The 19,139-nt window shown below is 33.7% G+C and overlaps 1 protein-coding gene across 1 annotated transcript in view; it reads right to left on the reverse strand.

Annotated features, from left to right (window-relative positions):
* DPH6 (diphthamine biosynthesis 6) overlaps nt 1-19,139 on the reverse strand; it is a 185,072-nt gene that overhangs the window by 131,226 nt on the left and 34,707 nt on the right. The window contains exons 4-5 of the mRNA XM_084207361.1: nt 13,350-13,423; nt 11,121-11,239 (exon numbers count right to left, since the gene is read on the reverse strand). Of these exons, the coding sequence (XP_084063487.1) occupies nt 11,121-11,239; nt 13,350-13,423 (193 nt within the window). The remainder of the gene's footprint in view (nt 1-11,120; nt 11,240-13,349; nt 13,424-19,139) is intronic.

Genomic DNA, 19,139 nt, shown 5'->3' on the forward strand with positions numbered 1-19,139 from the left:
GATGACTCTATGTAGAATTAAAATATTAATTAGGAAGGGAACTATAATTTGCAGGACTGACATCTATTTTATTTAACTCACATGTATCAATGGGGGGCAATTAGAATTCAATTAAAATATTCACTTTTATTACTTCCCTGACTGACCTTGAAGTTAATGCCTGTTTTATTTAATTGCATCATCTATGAATAAATGTTAACCCTAGAATGTTATGGCCCATTATTTTCAATGCATTTTTAACTCCCCAACTGAACTACATCCATCAAATTATTATGTGCTGCCAAGAGAGCAAGTGGGACTCTATTTCTTTGAGATAGACTAATATATGATAACAAAAACATCTCAAAAATCTGATAATGCTGTTTTTGACAGTGTTCAGTAAAAATAATTATGCTTTCAATTCCAGTTTTGTAGTCTAGTTTGACTGTAAAATCAGTAAGCAATAGCACAAATGGTATAATCACTTCAAAGTAATTGCTACTCCATCTGTAATTTCTGATAAATCCACTGACAGGAGCAGAACTCCTTCCTACAGATATCAACAGTGGTTGCAGAATGCTCTTATCACAGCCACAAGACAAGTGTAGAGAACTGCAGCAATGTCAAAAGATTGGGACAAAAATTCATGGCTTTGTTCTGTGGTTAAAAAAAGAACATTACTAAAAGGCATTTCACAACTGTTGCAAACGAACCATATTTTAAATAGTTCACTTTGTACATATGCATTAATGGAGCATGAGGCCCTCACCTGAGGGGCAACTACCTGATATTACTTGCATTTATCAAGACCATTAGAAATCCAAGTTATATTTTCATGGCATTACATTCAGCTAAAAAGTCCACATTCTAAAGCCTTATCTGACAAACAAGAACATGTTTTATATATGTTCAGAATTTTAAAATCGTCTGGATTTTTGAGAAAGTCTTTTAAATTAAAAATTCCATTTTCACTTCTTAGTAAAATTTCAAATAAATAAAAATAAATCATAATTACTGGTTTCAAAAAATGTTGGTATATAAAGGTCTTCTGAAAGCTACATTGAACCAAACTCTAACCCATAATATGTGAACACATTGTAAAAGAATCACTACCACACATACATCAATAAAGTATGAGTTAACCATTATCTATGGATCATATAGGGGGGAAAAAACTCCAGCCTTTCCTCTATAATCAACCCTACAATTCAAAACTTTAAACTTGTTATCAGTGAATTCTTCCATAAAATAAGGTAAAAACAAATCTCCAAAATTGATATTATCATATTCTTCTTGAAATATCATATTCATAGGATTAGGATAGGCTTTTGGAGAAAAAAAACCCACCTATTTTAAAGGTACAGGAACATGAAGTTCCCTTTTATTCCCTGACTTCTTGAGAAGTAATATGGAGAAGAGTAGTAACTGCCATCACTATGAATGTAAGGGACTAAGACTTAGCTTCTGATGATGTAGGGCTGTATAATCTTCAAAAAAGTTTCTGGAGACATCCTAATCAGCTGCTCACCAAGAGTAGAATTATTTAGAATTTTGAATGAGAAAAGAGGCAATGAAAGACTTTGGTTTTCTGGAATCAAAACTAGTTTCTTCTCAATCTCTTTATCATAAAGAAAACAGGGTTAACAATAAGATCACAGGACCTGTAAGGTAAAGAAATACATATAGAAAGCAAAAGAGTATAAAAGATAAAGCAACCCCCATCTTAGAACTGGAACAGAGAAAATAGGACTATTTTTGAAGGTAAACGCTATTTAAACTCTATTTTAACTGTGTCTTTTTTTTTTTTTCTAAGTTAGCAATAAAAAATCAGTGATTTTTGAAAGGAGAGTCAGGCACTATTCTTTACACGGTACAGAACACAGGAGAATGTTTCTACTAACACAGGAAAAGCTTGTACACAACAGCATTAGCTGGTAACACAGAATTACTAGGTAGGAGTGCAGGAATGTGTTATAACCTTCACCAACTAGAAATGCACATGCCACACAGATATTCTTGAACTCTAAATCTATACCTTAAGTTGCCTTGAGGTAAATTATTCCTGTTGTCATATTTAGCTTTCATTTCTCTGAAGAGCTGGGAAGTGAACTTTTTATCTGATAGCATAATTTGACAGGTTCATTCTTAACTTCCTCAAAACTTTCACACATGAAAGACTGTGTTAACAATGGTGAACTGGATGGATTCCTTGGATTTCCTTATAAAAAAAAATTGTAAAAACTGCTTAATTTTTGTATAAAAATAATGAAAATTACAATAAATCATTGGTATTACTGCACCTCTAAAAGATTTGAGATTAATATACTTCTAATTTATTTTATGAAAGAGGAAAATTCATGTGACTTCATTATGCATCTACTTCTCTTTTTCCCTGGCCCTTTTTATTCTTTCTTTTTTTTTTCTTTCTCCTTTTTTTCTGGTATGTGATAATTTATCCAGTGTGGGATTTGTAAGGGGATGGAACCTGTAGACATACTTGGTATAGTAACTCTTCTCAAGCTAAGTAATACTAAGTGATAAAGTTAAAAGACATTAATCCCAAAGTGGTTCTAGCATATGTTCCCAGTGCAGTTTAACTGTGATCTCAGTTTATCTTCCTTCTTGAACATTCTTCAAGTATGTTCTAAACTAGGTTAGTCTGATGTCATAAAATTTTAGAATTCTGAGAGGTAAAAGGACCTAAAACTTTTTATCGAAGCAATATTGTCTACAATCTCTTGTGGTTTTTTTTAAACATCAAAGATGTTTGTGTTCTAGTTATATCTAGGATTCAAAGCAATTTAGCTCTGTCATTTCAAGAACAGAATCCTCAAAAAATCTTTGAAGAAATTTTTACTGTTTTATCAGATAACAAGGCAATATTTCCAATCAGATTCTTTTACAAAATCCCAGCATCACAGGATGGGTCAGGTTGGAAGGGACCACAGTGGGCCATCTTGCCCCAACCTCCCTGCTCAAGCAGGGTCATCCTTGAGCACGTGGCACAGGATTGTGGCCAGGCAGCTCTTGAATATCTCCAGTGAGAGAGACTCCACTGCCTCTCTGGACAACCTGTTCCAGTGCTTGGTCACTCATGCAGTAAAGAAGTTCTTCCTCAAGCTCATGTGGAACTTTCTGTGACTCAGTTTAGGCACATTGTCTCCTGTCCTGTTGCTCAGTACTACTGAGGAGAGGCTGGATCCATTCTCTCTCTTCCCCCACTTCAGAAATGTATACTGAGATGAGTTAGTCATCTCACTCATCTCTTCTTTTCTCAGCCTTTCCTCAGAGATATTCCACACCCTTAATCACCTTTGTCACCCTCCACTCGACCACTCCAGGAGCTCGCTGTCTCTCTTGTCCTGAAGAGCCCAGAACTGGACACAGCACCCCAGGTCAGGCCTTACCAGGGCTGAGCAGGACAGGATCCCCTCCCTCAACCTGCTGCCAATGCTCTTCCAAATGCAGCCCAGGATCCCATTGGCCTCCTTGCCCACAAGGACACACTGCTGGCTCACGGACAGCTCGGTGTTCGCCAGGACCCCCAGGTCCTTCTCCACAGAGCTGCTTCCCAGCAGATCAGCCCAGCCTGTGCTGGTGCATGGAATTATTCCTCTCCAGGTACAGGACGCTGCATTTGCCCTTGCAGAATTTCAGAAGGTTCTTCTCCAAAATGTTGGTAGTTTAAAAGAGATTGTGGAAGAATTGTATAATTGCTGAAAAATAGCATTAAACTACTTTTCATCAAATGCAGCAAGTGGTTAATCTCATTTAAAGTAGTGACTGAGTCAAATTCTTCTCAGGACTTTTAATGGGCCTAAAAAACTTAAATACAAAGCTATTAAAGTTTTGGTTCATATAGGCACATATATATGCCTTTCCTGATACAATTTTTTTGCGCAGAATATCTTAAGAGCATTGTTTGCTTATTAATCTATTTAATTCAAATTGTTCAACTGATCTAGCATCACATGAATACAAATATGTCTTAATAAAAAGATATGTGTATTTTTTCCCTATTATAGAATTCTGGTATTTCATTCTTTGAACAGTTCTAATTCTAGTAAGCTTTGTGGAAAATAATTGAAATTTCATTCTGTGGAAGAGAAAGAGGTGTGGTGCAACTAGAAAAATTTGTGTCATTTTCATTAAATACAACCCCATGCAGACAAGTTATTAACTTTTTAAAAAGTCACAATCCCCAAGTGGATCAACAGAGGTTTCTGACAGCAAAGATCAATAGATCTGCTGCAAAAGGGTGAAAGGCCAGAGCAGAAATAAAGGATCAGACTAGGACAAGAAGTCCTGCAAAACTTCAACTCATAGTGACCTGAAAAGCAAACATCTATGGTTCTAACTACACAGATATGTCTTTAAAGCGTTGAGTTTATGTTCTGTTTCAGCACGTAAGTCTGTAAAGTATTTGGGCATCTAGAACTTTAATTGTATCAAACAATAAAGAGCAGCAAGTATATATTCTAGTATTAAAAATATACCACTTGTACGTCTTGATTTTCATATTGTTGAGATTATTTCTGCTTTTGACATCTCTTACTAAGCTCTCTTCCACTATTTTTCAGCTCCAAGTTCTGACTATTCTTCTTTTTCACTATAGCCCATGCTTCCTTTCCTGGTTCACTTTAAATGCCTAATAGTGCGCTCTTAGCCTGCTGCTTCCATTTAAATTTCCTTTAGATTATGTGATCTCCCCAAAATGCAGAGTGATCTTTCCACTTTTAAGCCATCTCTCTCCTACTTTGTCTCTCTGTGGCATCTCCTTAACAGCACTCAACAATAATATCAGCTTTCAACAACTTTTCTGTTTTCAGGCACTGTCCCTTACTCTTCCCTCTAACTCCTGTTATCTTTTATGACAACAACATCCCTCCCATTTTCCAGTGTATAGGCTCAGAGTTAGAGAAGAGGGAATCTTATTTCTCTCTAATTTGTTTCTAAACTGACTTATGCTAAATCTCATTTCTTCCTTTTCTGTAATACAATTTATTTTCAAACATTTCTTTATACTTAATATATGCACTAAAATCTCTTTCTGAAACCTCATCTTACACTGGCAACAAAGTATATGTCATTCATATACAAGCATCAAGGCAAGTACCACTCTAAATGCAAAGATTATTTTCTCATCTTATTTTCCTTAACTTTCAACTATTCAACTATGAATCAAACTTTTTGTTTAAGTCCATTACTAGTTCTCTTTTCTCTTCCTCATTTCTTTTGCATCACATCTTAAATCCCAAGCCAATTTTTTTTTGACTTTCAGTCTTGCATACAATTTCCATTTATTTGTACTGATTTTTTCCTGTGTGAAACATTTCTGCCAGGAAAAGAAATGGCTTGAGATAAAATGGCTCTGTTTTTATAAGTGTTCCCAAGTCTTTTTATGTAATGTCTAGTGAATAAACAGGTGTGGTCTCTTTTTAATTTTTTATCATAAATAACACAAATTATGGAGATAAATGGGATGGTAGACAAATATATAGGGAACAAGCCTAGAGAAAAAGTGTCAAATGCACTTAAACTCTAAAGAGCCAACTAAGTTTCAGAAGATTTGTCTGAAAATTCAGTCACAACATCATATGCTAGCTTTTTTCAAAGGGGGAAAAGGCTAATAGGAACATCTTTCCCAAAGTACATTATAGGTAATTTATCAAATTTATAATCTGAAAAAACATTAAAACTAAAATTAATCAGAAGTGATCATATGTGTAAGCAAGATAATACTTCAACATTGCACAAGGATAATTTTTCTTATAAAAGTTTAAGGCTAGTTTTAGAATACATTATTACTACCAGAATAGATACACATTAAAATTTGACAGGACTTGAAAAATATTATCAGTCATTTTATCTTTTACTTCAAATTATGATAAACAGAATAAGTGTTCAGAAAACAAGTTAAGTGTTTAAAAGTAGATGTGGCACTTGGCGATATGATTAAGTGGTTACAGTGCTTGAAGGTGGGACTTGATGACCTCAGAGTTCTTTTCCAACCTTAATGTGTTTTTCACATTAATAAAACAGAATGTTCTCAAGAGCAAATGTTGTGAAGACAGTCATAGATTCTACTACAGCTCTACTGTCTGGTAGCTGTACAAGGAAGAAAGCAATGGAGTGATCACCTGTAAATTAACTGAATTGACTAAGAATAATGTAAATGTTTAATTAACTTAGCAATAAGCAAGTAAACAATCCTTACTGTACAATATATAAGAAAGCAAATTATATCTCATATTGATTTAATAACATTATTAAATTCCTTCTATGTTATGTTTGTGAATGGTCTGAGAATTTTTAAAAAATATTTGGAGGAAGCAAGTGTCTTCCCCTGTGATGACAAGATCCTTCAGTTTCCTCAAAATTACTTTAAAATTGCTCAGTAATAAAAACTCATTTTCAAAGAACACTGTTCCTCTCCATTACACAGACGATGTGCTCAGACAAAACTCACAACCAACAATTTTACTTCAGAATATGATCTGCCATTGCAGCCAACTTGCAGAAAGGTTAGTAATAATCTTTCTATTCAAAGAGAGAGCTCTGCCCTCCATGCAGTCGTGGTTCCTACAGAGGAGGTTCCTTGCACCCACAAAAAAGCAGATCCTGCTGATCACCTATATGCAGCCACAAAAACACTGGAGCCTTTACAAGGGCAGAAGCAAGCACAGACTTGTGGTTTGGAAGAGTCAGCTAGAAGTGGGATGGAAAGATTGACCTTTTGGCAGCAACTATTAGATCAGTTTATCTCTATGCTAAATTACAGCCTTCAGAGCTTAACCAGGAACTGTGTGGCACTAGGTCTCTTTTAATGTAGGTCTTTACATGTAAATTTTACCTCAGTGAAAACTAATGGGAGTATGGCTATCAATTTCAGTCAGTCAGGATTTCACTTCTGTACACTAGAGGCATACAAATAAACAGTTAACATAGACACCTAGGTGACTGAGTTTAAATAATAGATTCATTATAAAAAGAAGCAATATTCTCTCCTTTTCAATTAAAAAGTCATATACAAAAACATACACATCCCTCAACTATCAGGACAGTGGATCCCATAAATAACAGTAGTATACCTATTTTCTAGAGCATGGGAAGCAAGCATCAATACCTTCTCACACCAAAGGAGGTTCATGTTAAATATACTTACTACAGACAGCTTGTTTTAGTGAAGGAACTTTGGATTTCCTGACAGACAGGAGATGGCCCTGGCTCCCTAAGTACTCATTACTCCATTGGGAAATAGCCTGCATAAGTAACTAAGGCTCATATCACTTTAAAAATTAGGTTTCCACAGACCCTGTGATTTCAACTCTACTCATGGCTGGGGAAGTAGAATGCCTACAGGCACTCATAGCAGATGGACCTACAAGTAAAGAACATAGTCATGAAATAAAAGAGCTCCACTTCATATGCAGACTGATCAGCCCTGTTTCAGTTTCAGCTTTTATTATTGTTCAAGAGTTGAACAGCACTATATTATAATTTCTTTCCTGTGGTCCAAAGAGCAGCTAGAACTTAGAAACATAATTTAATAATTTAATCAGAGTTTATCTTTTTCAAATATATGTTTCAATTACCTAACCACAGAATTTTTTCAGGTATGAAATTAAATAATTAAGGATTAGTTTACTATAACCAAACTGGGAAGAAGCTGCAATGTATAAAGCAAAGAAATGCATATTAATCCCCTAAAAGATAGGAATTTGAGTTTATATTCTGATTTTGACTGAAACATTGAAGAAGCAATTCCACACAACTGTGCATTCTCAAGGCAACAATGTGCCTTTAGAAAACTTAGTATAAATGCTACTTTTGAAACATCAAGAAAATCTAGAAACATTGTGGGAAAACCTACTTTAACTACATGACATAAAACCAACTTCAAGTACATTCTCATATATATGAGAAATGAAGTCTGCCATATCTTAAAAAGTACAGAGGTGCTTAAGTTCTAGTGTTAATACTTAACAAGATTTAGGTATAGATAACTATATAGGTAAACTGAAAGTAAATAAACTTGAACATCAAATTTTACTAAGGATCATATTGTAAGAAACTCAAACATCCTTCCAAATGTAACCCTCCTCTTTCCCTCACTTCCAAATTTGTATTACACCTTGTACTGCAGTGGAAACAATTTGCTTTAGAATGAGACACAGTTAAGACCAGTATATAAAGTCATCAAGATTTAAAGTTGAATCTGCTATATGCATACTCTGCAAGTTAATTAGTATTAATTAATCTGGAAGACACAACCAAAAGGAAGGAGATCAAAAATGCGTCTTCTTATTGCATTACAATAGTTAAACAATTGTTCTATTACACAGTGCTATATTACACTGTGTCACATGAAAAATGGCTATAACTGGAATTTCAGGTGCACACATATTAGAAACAATCAGTAATAGCTTCAATTTTAGCTGATACTGAGTAACCCATTTCTGAATTTCTGGATTTCCACTCAAGAGGGGTATATTTCAAAGATAAAAGTATGATGTATCATACAGGCATCTTTAGCAGCAAGAAAATGGCACTGAAGATAAATATTCAGAAGTAGCTTTTATACATATATATAGTGCTCAGGTTTGCTGCTAGATCATGGAATGTTTTTCTCTCATCATTAAAGCTTTTGAAATACACTCTAAAGGAAAGAAAGCTGATCTACTTATAGATCAACAGAAGGCATGTGAAAAAGGTTGCTAACAATACTTTTTTTGCATATAAGTGAGAGCAATTGGCATCCCATCTGGAAAACTACACTACTCTGAGATAGAAAACTCTTGCCACTGGCAAGGTTTATGGTATTAATTTGTAATGGTGGATTTAGGGAAATGTACTAAACTAATGCTCATTTACTTGCATAATTATGTGTTTTCTCCATAAAACGACAGGCTTTTACCTCGTCAATACCGGCACTGAGTTAATGGAAAACAGGACAAGGCGGGTGTACAAGTATGCCAGCGCCGATGAATGTCAAGCTCAGGTTACAGATTTGCTTCTTGCATTAACAACTGTACAATGTATCACCTAATGCATTACCCTTCAGACTCTTAAATCTGTTATTTGAAATATTTTCATTGCAGTTTAGCTTTGATTATTAATCTAAAAGGCAAAAAGTTAAACTGTATCTTATCTTCTTTGCCACTTGATATGTTAAACAGCCTTCATACCTTAAATCCACTTTAATAAGGCATGCAATTATTAAAGCATTACAGAATGGCCCCAGAGCACAAAAGCTCCATTAAATTTGCTTACATCTAATTACGTCTGCCTGAGGCAGGTGAGAAATTGACTCTGATAAGATCTTTCTTTTACCTGTAGCCAAAAAATTAAAAAGGAAAAATAACTCGGAGTGATTTTCTATCTAATTGCTATCTACAAGTATTTATGGTATTCGCTCTTCCAATGAATAGCCCACAAAGCACTCTTTGTGCACTAACCAGTGCATTTTAAGTTTTTTTAAGGCTGTAGAATACAAAAGACAAGCTTATCTTGCTGCAGGCATGACAGGTCATCAATGTTGACTATTTGGGAAACAGTTTTATCTATTATTTAAATAATATATTTTCTTTAAGAAAATAATTCTGATGTGAAAAAACATGCTACATATGCTTTGTGCACTTCATTTTTTTCTACACATCAGCATAAGCAAAGAACACATTCTATTTTATTGAAATATAACATAAATATATATATATATACTTTACATGGCCTGAAAACAATTATTTTAGAAACTTTTTTCCCCCCAATTTAAAGCCAAGTGTTTTGTAGAAACAGTAGAAAACATGGTATCCAATTGCTATATATTTGTAACTGACCTCCCAAAATTGAGGAAAATGCAAATAAATTACATTGCTTGTTAGCTGTAAATGAATGAGGGCATGTGGTATTTCTAATCATTCTAATCCTCCTCTCAGCCCTAGCAGATCCTACAGAACAATGGAGTGAGACCATCACAGTGGCCATGTAAAATCTAGTTAGAAACTATACCAGATAAAGAGAAAGAAATAGATAATTTTAAAAAAATTAATTTAATCCATCCAGTCTAAAGGGATTATTACTCAAATCTTGGTTAACAATGAAGGAGAAATTATTTTATTATAAAGCATTCTTTGAGAGCAATAGAGATTAGGTATTTGATAGGAAACTTGCCCAGGTAAACCAGACATTGGACTTCTAATGACAGATTATGCAACACTATTTTCCAAATATACATCTTTAACCACTGATGCCTCTTGTATGATACAAACCACTGTTTGCTACAGTGGACCACAAGTTTATAGCCAACCCCAAAACAAAAGTTACTTTGGTCACATTTTATGCTTAAAAACTTAATGCTACTCTGAAACAGAAAAATGCATAGGGGCCTGAAATGAATATATTGCATTATTAACATGTTTCTCATGTTCACCTTAGGCTTTTAGAGCACATCATTCCATAAGCCTTCTTATAAAACTTCATTTGACCTTGCCTTTACATTCAAGCAATAAACAGGTTAGCTTTCATATTGACTTGCTTCAAGTTTTGTAACTTCATTTTATATTCCTGATAATGAAAAGACGTTGATTTTCTGGTATGCTAAGCAACTACATTTTAAATATTAAAAAAAAATTAGAGGCAATGATTAATTATTTCTGTTTGCTCTTATGAGTTACCAACTCCAAGTCTGATGTTACATAAAATATTTTGGAGTCATAATTATATCTTGTTTGATATTAACTTGATGTATTTCTATTAAAACTTTCACGGTTGCTTTATAATATTGTCTAGTCACAAGCCTGTATCATCTATAAATGACAATACTGTGAACTACTGAATTATACATGCATCTTTACTGCAAATCAAAACCAAACCAGAACAAAAAAAATATGAGAGGAATTTAATGACTATGTTAGGAAGAACTGCTTTCCAGCTTTTCCATTCTCCTTTAAGAATGAATTGCATCCTGTTAAATTAATTATTCAGACATCACAACTGGTATTGAGCCATTTTTTATAATTTTCTTGATATTAACATTTAGTATCTTAAAGCATGCAATAAAAGTCCTGTTTTCCTCTGTTATGTTGTGGATTTGTCCGTGGGAAATTTCAGTAGACAATATTGCTCAGAATCTGAATACATACCAAAAGCTGCCACTTTTATGATTATGGCTTGAATGTTAGATGATATCATTTCTTTAAGCAGTATTTCCTGGTTCCAATGCCAGAGGTAAGCAAAAGGCTGAAGATTAAGCCTTCTGCACCTTAAAAACAAACAAAAAAACAAGATAAAGCCTAGTATAATGCTTTTACACAGTATCATTAATGTAAAATTGATGAAAATGTCTTTCTTTTCCTATCCTGAAATAATTTTTCTTCTATAATTTCAATTACAATACTTAACTATTCGCATGTTTCATTATAAACATTAAGTCTAGTATATCTTAAAAATAAATAAATAAACTTGTTCTGACTATGATTCATCTACATAGGATGCAACTCACTGAGGTAAACAGATCTGCACAGGAATGTAAGTAAAGCCATTACAAAATGTGCTCCTAAACCTTTTGGGATGCAAAGCAATTAGCACCTTAGGAAGCCATCACTTTTGTGAACACAGCTAAGGACAAAGTTACTGCTCTGTGATATATGTGGCACATGTCACTAGTACAATATGCTGAATTTGTTGCTGTGATTTGGATCAACACCCAAGGAAAAGAATCATTCAGGAAAATATATACAGCTTGTGATACAAATTAACAACTTGTTACTGTAAAGTTAATAATTTGTTTTGATACATATCATATATAGACAGCATTTGATACACAGCCTTTGATTGTTTATCAAATTAGAGAATCACTAATTTGCATTATTGATAGGTAACACTTCTATAAATTGTCAAGAACCATCAGTTGGTGATTAAATGTGTAAGGTCTCTGAAAAACTTAAACATTTAACTATGGGACTAGTTTAGACTCCTTAAGATTTACATTTATTTGTCAATTATCATGTTTGTCCTAATACATTTCTCACATATACGGGCATTCCTCCCTATCAGATAGACCCACTAGTATGATTGGGAAGACTATATAGTTAAATGTATGTTAAATGTTGACATGTAAGTGCATAGTTAGCACCCAAATAATCTGACTGGTTTTCTTAATACTTTGATACGCTTTAACAGAGCACTAAGTTTTGTAATAGAACTATTTAGCAGCTCTGAATGCAAAGTAGTTACTTATGTGCCTAAATTCAGCTAAAAAATTAGCTGAATTAATTGGGATGGCTCATATGAAACAACCTTATTGCAAGGGCTAAATCCACTGATCAATGTGAAGTATTTTACTTTACAAGCTCAGAAATAATCATGCCTGTTTGAAATACTGTGATTTCCTGTCAATCTCTTAGCTGTGGTAAAGCTGTAAAACAATCAGCAAAAGCAATCTTTTTTTTTTATCCTACTAACACGTGAGGCAATTATTAAAATGTTTAAGTATGAAGGAAAAGAAAAAGGAGTTATTTCTGACTGCAATTTATCTATGTAAACTGTAAAGAAAACAAACGCACTCTGTAACTTGCTGACGTGAGCTGAGTTGGCATGCCATTAATTTCACCATTGTTACAGCTCATAAATGATTCCAGATACTTGCTTTCATCATCAACAAATCATTAATGAAATAATGAAACTATAATTAATTTTTAACACAGGTGGTTTTGCAGTTCATCAGATATATACAGTGAAAATCTTTTTTCAGATCAAATGTTGGCCTGCATAACAGACACAACTACGATTCCATAATGCTCTTTTTTAATTAAGACTATTAAAAGAATCACAATTTACATAGACTTTTGAGCACAATAGGAATGACAAATGGGAGCTCCTTATTAATAATAACAAATTTTAGATTTAAGGAATAACGAAAGATGTGCTCAGAAAGATTCTCTTCTAATTCCTTATAACAAGTCACAGGATGTTCCTCTATATCAAAAGACATGAAAAACAGAGGGACTTGACCACAACACTTTAGTCATTGAAACTGACTGACCTTCCTGTTGAAATCAAAGAACTGAACTTACTCAACTATTTTCATACCAAATCTCCGAGTATTTTCAACAGATGAAGAGAGATCTAAAGAGCAGTCAAAAACCCTGGTATAGTTTCTAATAGAATTTTACTAATGAACACATGGTTTCGGGGTGTGGGGAAAGAAGAAAAATAAGAGAAAAAAAGAAATACCTATATTAATTAATAGAATGCATTTGGTATCATAGAGCATGAGAAATCAGGCAACTGTCTCTGCTTTAAAGTTGAGTTAGAAAACAGACAAGTACTCTCCAGAATGTGTGTTCTGAAAAAGATTAGCATTTTCTTACACATCTTCCACTCGAACTCTCTGGTAGTCAGAAAGAATGGCTCCCACAGATACACCCTCTACTCCTTCTTTGTCCTGAAAAAAGACATGGAATATCAGTGACACAGTATATAATTTTTTATGCTGCAGAGATTCAATATCTCTACTTGCAAAATCAACCAAGAATAATTATTTCTTCTGTGTCCAGCACACAGAACAGAATAGGCTGAAATGCAGTTCTGCCACAGAAGGGAGCAGCTCAGCTCAGCTGACACGGTTATTATTCTAAGGCAGTCTACTTGACTCAAGTACCATTCTAGAGAAGAAATAACCAAGGTAACTGAAAAGTATCAGATGTAACAGATTATCCTGAGGTTTTCCAGACATCCCAAAAATTCCTTCCAGCTTTTGCCTGTAAGTGACAGGTTAGCTAGTCCACCTACAAATAATTACCAGCAACATACATCATACAATTAACTGAATTCTTAGCATTTTCCATGGTACACAGCACAAGAGAGTGTGAGATTACTCTTTTTATCTTAACACCAGAACAAGAAAACTCACAGGAAACTTACTCAACATCATCTTTTAAAAATTCTGCTATAAAAAAAGGGTTTTCCAAGACACATTTTCTCTGTTTCATTTAAATTACCTGAGCCAACAAATGGCACTTTATCTTTTCTTGTAAACCCACTGAGAATGTAACATTTCAAAATGCACATAGTTCTAGAATTTTGTAAGATCTTGCATTTTTAAATTGCTTGAATCCCAGTGAACATGCTGAACTTTCTTTTTTTAAATTTTGCTCCATATAGACTTCGGTTAAAGTTGCTTTCCTCTTTTAATCGAGGTCGATCATAACTACACACCATGATTTACTTTCTGGACCTGCTCCAAATCCTGTGAAGTTTGCAGCAAGATTTTACAACAAAATTTTCAGTTATATACCTGTTGATGCATCCTGCCCTGCCTCTCTCTTTTGTCCAACTCTATGATCTCAGAAGTCCTGCTAAGCCTTGGCCAAGCTAGCTGAGCATTGAAGTGCCCCTTGACTGTATCAGCAGGACGGTGAAGCATTGCTGACTGTACCGGGAGTTTCTGCCTGTTCAAAAAATTCTAACTGCAACATGTGCATCAGCTGCCCAACCAAGATGGGCAACAAAGGATAAGCTGCTATCCTTGGCAATATGGGAAAAAAATTTTCCTGAATCATAGTTTAAGCGAAATGGCAGCATTGTTACAAAGTTCAAAATCAAATCAGTCTTTCCCTGATGGGTTGCTGAATTTAAATTTCAGTTCCTGTTTCTTATCAATAAAATTATGCAGGAGGTGTTTTATTCCAAATTATAGTATAGGGAAAAATGTTCTGGTTTATGCCTGTCTGGGATAATCTTCCCTAATCTATCATCTTAATCCTTACATTGATTCTCACCTCGTATTTGCCCAACAAAATTCCTAAGTTATTCACACCCAATATACATTTCAGGTACAAGAAATTGTATTTATCAAAATTCCTACATATAGTAATCTAAAAAATACATCACTATTTAAATTATGTACTTCCCCATGTCATTAATGGATAGATCCATTAATATGAAGCTTAATGCCAAATCAAACAGTGTTCAGGTTGATGCTTCTCACATATCCAGAAGTAGCAGCAGTGAAAAAAATTTGTTTTAGTTTTCACTTTACCCAATGATGGATCCAATAATTTTTGTCATAATTATTATTACGAGTATCCATACAATATTATTTCTGCTTCCCTTTGAGCTTTCACTGCAATATTTCAAAGCTCTCATTAGAATAAAGGTAAATCACAGATACTTCAAGTTACGCAACTCACCCATCTACAATAACATTGGTTAAAAAGTTAACACAGTTGTATAAGCAGAGTTTTCTTTAAATAAATATGATGAATTGATTCATGAAGCCTTTTTGAATCTTCAAATATTTCTAAAGTGTATTGTCTGTACTCCTTTATTTCATGCTATTTTGATATACAGTCTACCTGTACTGCTAAAACTGCACTTAAATTGCATTCTTCAACATTCTTTTTAAAATGGTTAGAAAGTTGTGTAACAGACTTGGAAAACATGACTGATGTTAACAAGATAAATACTGTTTGTTTTTATTTTTATGTAAAAATAATAACCGCAGCAATTCCTCCAGAATGTCCTCTGTCACAATGTGCAGACATCAACCAATATGTCCAAAAATATTACCTATATTTTTGTTTATGTTATTAATCCATCACAGTTCTAAGTCACCAGAGGCAAAGTATGCCACCAGCTAAGTTCAGTAAGTAATGTTTTTGAAGTGTCTGATACAAACAAACAGAAGGGTATACAACTGCTGTCTCACAGGTAGATTAATCTCTATGGCCATATAAATCCACAGATCGTCTGCAGTTTTCCACATTCCTTCATCACAGAATAGTTGAATGCTTGAGTCAAAGGCCCATACAACCCGGCCTTGAACATTTCCAGTGATAGGGCACCTACAACTTTTCTGAGCAACCTGTTTCATAACACATGCGTTTCTCTTACCTCATAAAAACAAATAGATGATGTTCATTATCATAATAATATTTATTATAGCGCATGGCAGATCGGTAGTTACCACAATATTTTCATTACATATATTTGCACTATGTACATTCTTCTTTCTCTAACAATGGGAAATAAATAGGTGGATGTGAGATATTACAGAGTAAGTATATTAAGAGATATTATGGAGTAAGTATATTACAAACTTCAAAAATCGATGGTACTCTCATAATAAACAAATATCGAGTGAAATCTTATTTCCCAAATAGACAGATTTACAGAATCTCCTGCTCATCCATGAAGATGGCGACTGACTTGCCCAATACACTTTTAACAAGCTCACAGAGCCATAAAAATATTTTTTATTAATTCTGTTTTTCAAGTTCTGACAAAATATATGCATCAGCAAAGATACTTGCTAGGAAAACTCCCTCAAATTAAAAAAAAATAAAGTAAATGGAAGCAGAGACTTAAATGTTTTGTTCTTATACAAATACAGTACTTCTATACTAAAATGATCTATTGCACAAACCTACTTGTTTGGGACTTAAAAAATTCTAGTCATGAGTCCCAGGAAATTTCATAACCACCCTATGATCATGGAATTTTAAAATCCTCAGAAGGTCACATAAGGTATACTAAATGACTATTGAAACAATGGCCCAAACTTGAAACTAATGCATCAAGAAGATTTCTCATAGGTTTTGTTTTGAGGTTGTTTGGGTGGTTTTTACTATACAAATCTGTAACACATTGGATGTGCATGATTATGAATGCATATATACATAGGTCCACAAGAAAACACAAACAGGTACATGTGTATGCAATATATCTTGATGTGAGTAATGTAAAAACAAGGCTATTATTGGCTGCTTGCTTACAACTTATGTTAAACTGATTTAAATAATAACATAGAAGATTGTCTGCACTTATTCTGGTTTATTTCCTTTGATAATACGTAAGTTTTAATTGTCTTTTGAAATGGCAGTATATCATGTCATTTTGCAGTTGTGGTTAGAACTCATGTTTAAAACTTTCTCACAAGTATTTATTTATTGCCATCTCTTTTCATTCAGTTCTTCTCATGGTAAACACCAAATATAAACTTTCATCACTGTCTAGACAATAGCTTCCCTGAGGAGAAACACCAGTGTAACTAATATATGCTTTGCAATGGGAGAACTAGTTAATAACTTAAATTCAGTGAAACGGAATGAAGTCAATCCCCTCATTTTGTCCAGTTCAACAAATGAGGGCTGGAGTAGTACAAATTCAAGAAATAAGAAGATTTAAAAGGAAGAAGGATAGAGCATGAGGTAGAACAGAAAAAAACTATGGTCTGATAACCTTCATAAACTCCTCAACTGGATAAAGCTTACATAAAGGCTTGTGCCACAGTATATTCAGCTCAGCAGTTGAAGCATGCAAAGAGTACTAAAAGCTACTTCTTTCCTGGACTCATTCTTTGGTATTGAAAGAGTTATTAGACACCTTGCAAACAGACAGATTTGTTTGACTAAGAGTTGATAGCGGTTAGCAGAGAATCCATCCCAGAATCAATAGTGCCGTCACTTTTAATGTGGAATCTGATCAGGTTTGGTACCATTAAAAGCATGTTCACAAAACTCCACTCAGCAAGGGTAAACCAAGCTGACATCTTCTGGGAAATATCAGGGATTTGCGCTGAAGGAAGTGAGTTTGGGAAAATTCAGAAGGAAAGATGTTACATACTGTATCATATCAAAAGTAACAGATAACAGAAAAAAAACATCTGAGGAGAGTTAATATGAAAAGGTGTTTTTTTCCTTAGGTTGAGTGGATTTTTAAATTATTATTTTAAAAGCATCATATACTGTTAATTTAAGAGATGATTTACCTATGTTAAACATTACTAATATGTTTCTAGTGCAAGAGGTTACTCTAAAATAAAAATAAACTGCTTCTCTGGAATATTTGGATAATTCAGAGAGCACTTATACTCAGTACAATACCCTCTGTCACAAAGCCTTACAATACAAAACATGCAATGTGCATATAAAACCAGATGCCAAACACAAATGTACACAGATGCTAACAAAGCTTTATTTTCTATATGACATTTTAGAACTTATTTTTCCCCATTAGAGCTATGAAAAGTACTCATTCCAAAAGGCAGACAGAAACATCAAGTTTTTAAAAGTAACTAAATAAGACAATTTTTAGTAGGGGTGTTTTTTTTTTTGTACCTAAGATTATTATTAGTTTTGTTTTAACAGTAAGTGAAAGTACACAATTATTCTGTATCTTGTTATAACAATTTATTCCTGTTCACAGGAAAAGCCAATAATCTTCATAAACGAATGTGTTAGAGCAGCTAATTGATCTTTGAAACTGTAACTGTACTAAAATGCACAATTTATGTCTAAGGTATCCTAGTTTTAAAGTTATTATTTCAAACAGTTTAATGAACAACAAAATTCAAAATTGCTGCTTTTTGTGTATTATAAATTACTGTTTGCTGCATTACCTATCAGGAAATAAATAAAAAATTTAACAGGTTTGTGAAAGCTCCAAAATGTCACTGTTGTTTTTAAGGTGCCTCTGTTACATCCATGTACAATTCTAACATATAGCTTCACAGTTAAAGTGAAAGATAAACAGATTAATTTGCACTAGCACACTGTTATTTTAATTTTAATTTTTTTTTTCCAATTAATGATTGTAACAGTAATCTGAGGAAATTACTACACATGCATTGTAGCATTAGTACTGGTAGAAGTATTCCACTAGTAAGTAAAAAATTTATTGCAGTGGTATCAGTACGGAGGTTTTCTATAATTTCATATTTTAATGTCTTTACCTGACCCTTTCAGAGTTCAGCAAAAAGAAAATTAGCGCTAATGTTTTCAATTTAATTAGTATATTACATGCACTGTAACTATTAGAGGAAAATGTTATATTAATGAATGTAAAAGTTAGCTGTAAATTACCTCAGAGTTATTATCAATTTCCCAAGTTACTGCTCCTTAAGATAACCCTCTCCCTATGGTCCTTCCGGTAATTTTTCTTTGCCTGATAAACATGATGATTAAACAGCACACAGTGCAAACCTTTGATACTTTTTAAATTAAATCCTTGCCCAGCCTAAGGGCTGTGTCTGATTTCAACTAAATGTGTCAGTTAATCAGATAAAAAATTATCAGCAACTCAAAGAAACAGCAGCCTTAGGCTTCATCAGTGCCGGAGAAAGCTGAACAAAATAAGACATACAGACAATATCACATTAT

This window comes from Fringilla coelebs (genome assembly GCF_963513975.1).
Source record: "Fringilla coelebs genome assembly, chromosome: 6".
NCBI classification, from domain to species: domain Eukaryota; kingdom Metazoa; phylum Chordata; class Aves; order Passeriformes; family Fringillidae; genus Fringilla; species Fringilla coelebs.